The 1265-nt window shown below is 44.9% G+C and overlaps 1 protein-coding gene across 1 annotated transcript; it reads right to left on the reverse strand.

Moving 5' to 3' along the window:
- Nucleotides 1-410: 410 nt before the first annotated feature.
- On the reverse strand, nt 411-1094 carry LOC111863177 (ribosomal protein S6 kinase alpha-5-like). Its single transcript, XM_033750951.1, has one exon. It carries the CDS (start codon nt 1092-1094, stop codon nt 411-413), a length of 684 nt encoding a protein of 227 aa, XP_033606842.1.
- Between the last annotated feature and the right edge of the window lie 171 nt (nt 1095-1265).

Genomic DNA, 1265 nt, shown 5'->3' on the forward strand with positions numbered 1-1265 from the left:
GGTGGACAGCCTCATATCGCAATTCCGCTTTTAGGAACGTCAGTCTCTATGTAGCACTTCTTATGTCTGTTCTCAGCCTCCTTATCTTCCTAATACATCTCTGCCGCGCACTGTTTGTCTCAGCAAATTCCTCTTTCAGTGACGTGGTTGTTTTTATGGCACTTCTCAGTCATTTCATCGTCCGTTCCTCACTATTGTATCTCTTTCATACCCAGTTGGTCTTGGTGAATTCTGCTTCCAGGAACTCCATCTTTTCTATGGCACCTCTCAAGTCTGATTCCAATCTTCATTTCTCCATGATGGATCTCACCTGTACACGTTTTGCCTCACTCAGTTCCTTATTCAGGGACTCTATCCTACAAGTTATAAGATCAGCTGAGTTTGGGCAGCCCTTCATCACTCGCTTCATATTAACTACAATGGACTGATGGTGAAACATATGAATATCCCCAGAATATATCGTCACAGTTTGGAAATTCGCTATCAGGTAAGTTTGTAAGAGTCGTCTGGGGGGCTGCACTAAAGATAGGTGAGCCAGCAAAACTTATGGGGCTCGATTCCTCAACAAAGTTGCTGCCTTGTGACTCGTTTGTCTCTTGGGGTGCAAATGGTGCCGATATTTTCTTCTGTTCCAGATCAGACCAGTTCATTCCATTTAAGAATGGATGTCTTTTGAGTTCCTCAGCACCGTCTTCTCCTCCACCTAAACGCTTTCGTGGATCCTTGACTAATAATTTAGAGATGAAATCTTTCGCATGAACGGATAAGTCATTTTGGATACAGGGTTCGTCCTCAATTATTCGGTGAATTATTTCCTTCCTTGTCTGTGATACACTTCGAGTTTCAAATGGTGACTCCCCCCCTGTGAGGAGTTCATGTGTAACGATGCCAAGACTCCACCAGTCCACTGCCATGTCATAGCCCGCGTCACTGCTTTCAATCAGTTCTGGGGCCATGTAGCCTAATGTACCACAATATGAATGTGCTTGATGCTGCTCACATGGAAGGAACATCTTGCTGACACCGAAGTCTGAGAGGACTGCGTGTCCATCTGAGTCAAGCAAAATGTTCTCCAGCTTAACGTCGCGGTGCATGATGCCCCGCTTGTGGAGATATTCCAGCGCCAGAATTGTCTCACTGATGTAAATTCTTGCTTCATCTTCTGTAAAACTTCGTTCATAAGATTTGGTCCGTAGANACCACGCGCGTAATCTAGAACGAGGTATAATTTGGTGTCAGTCTGGAAAGCGTAGTGAATGGTGGCG

The sequence above is a fragment of the Cryptotermes secundus genome, unplaced genomic scaffold, assembly GCF_002891405.2.
Source record: "Cryptotermes secundus unplaced genomic scaffold, Csec_1.0 scaffold339, whole genome shotgun sequence".
Lineage (NCBI taxonomy): Eukaryota > Metazoa > Arthropoda > Insecta > Blattodea > Kalotermitidae > Cryptotermes > Cryptotermes secundus.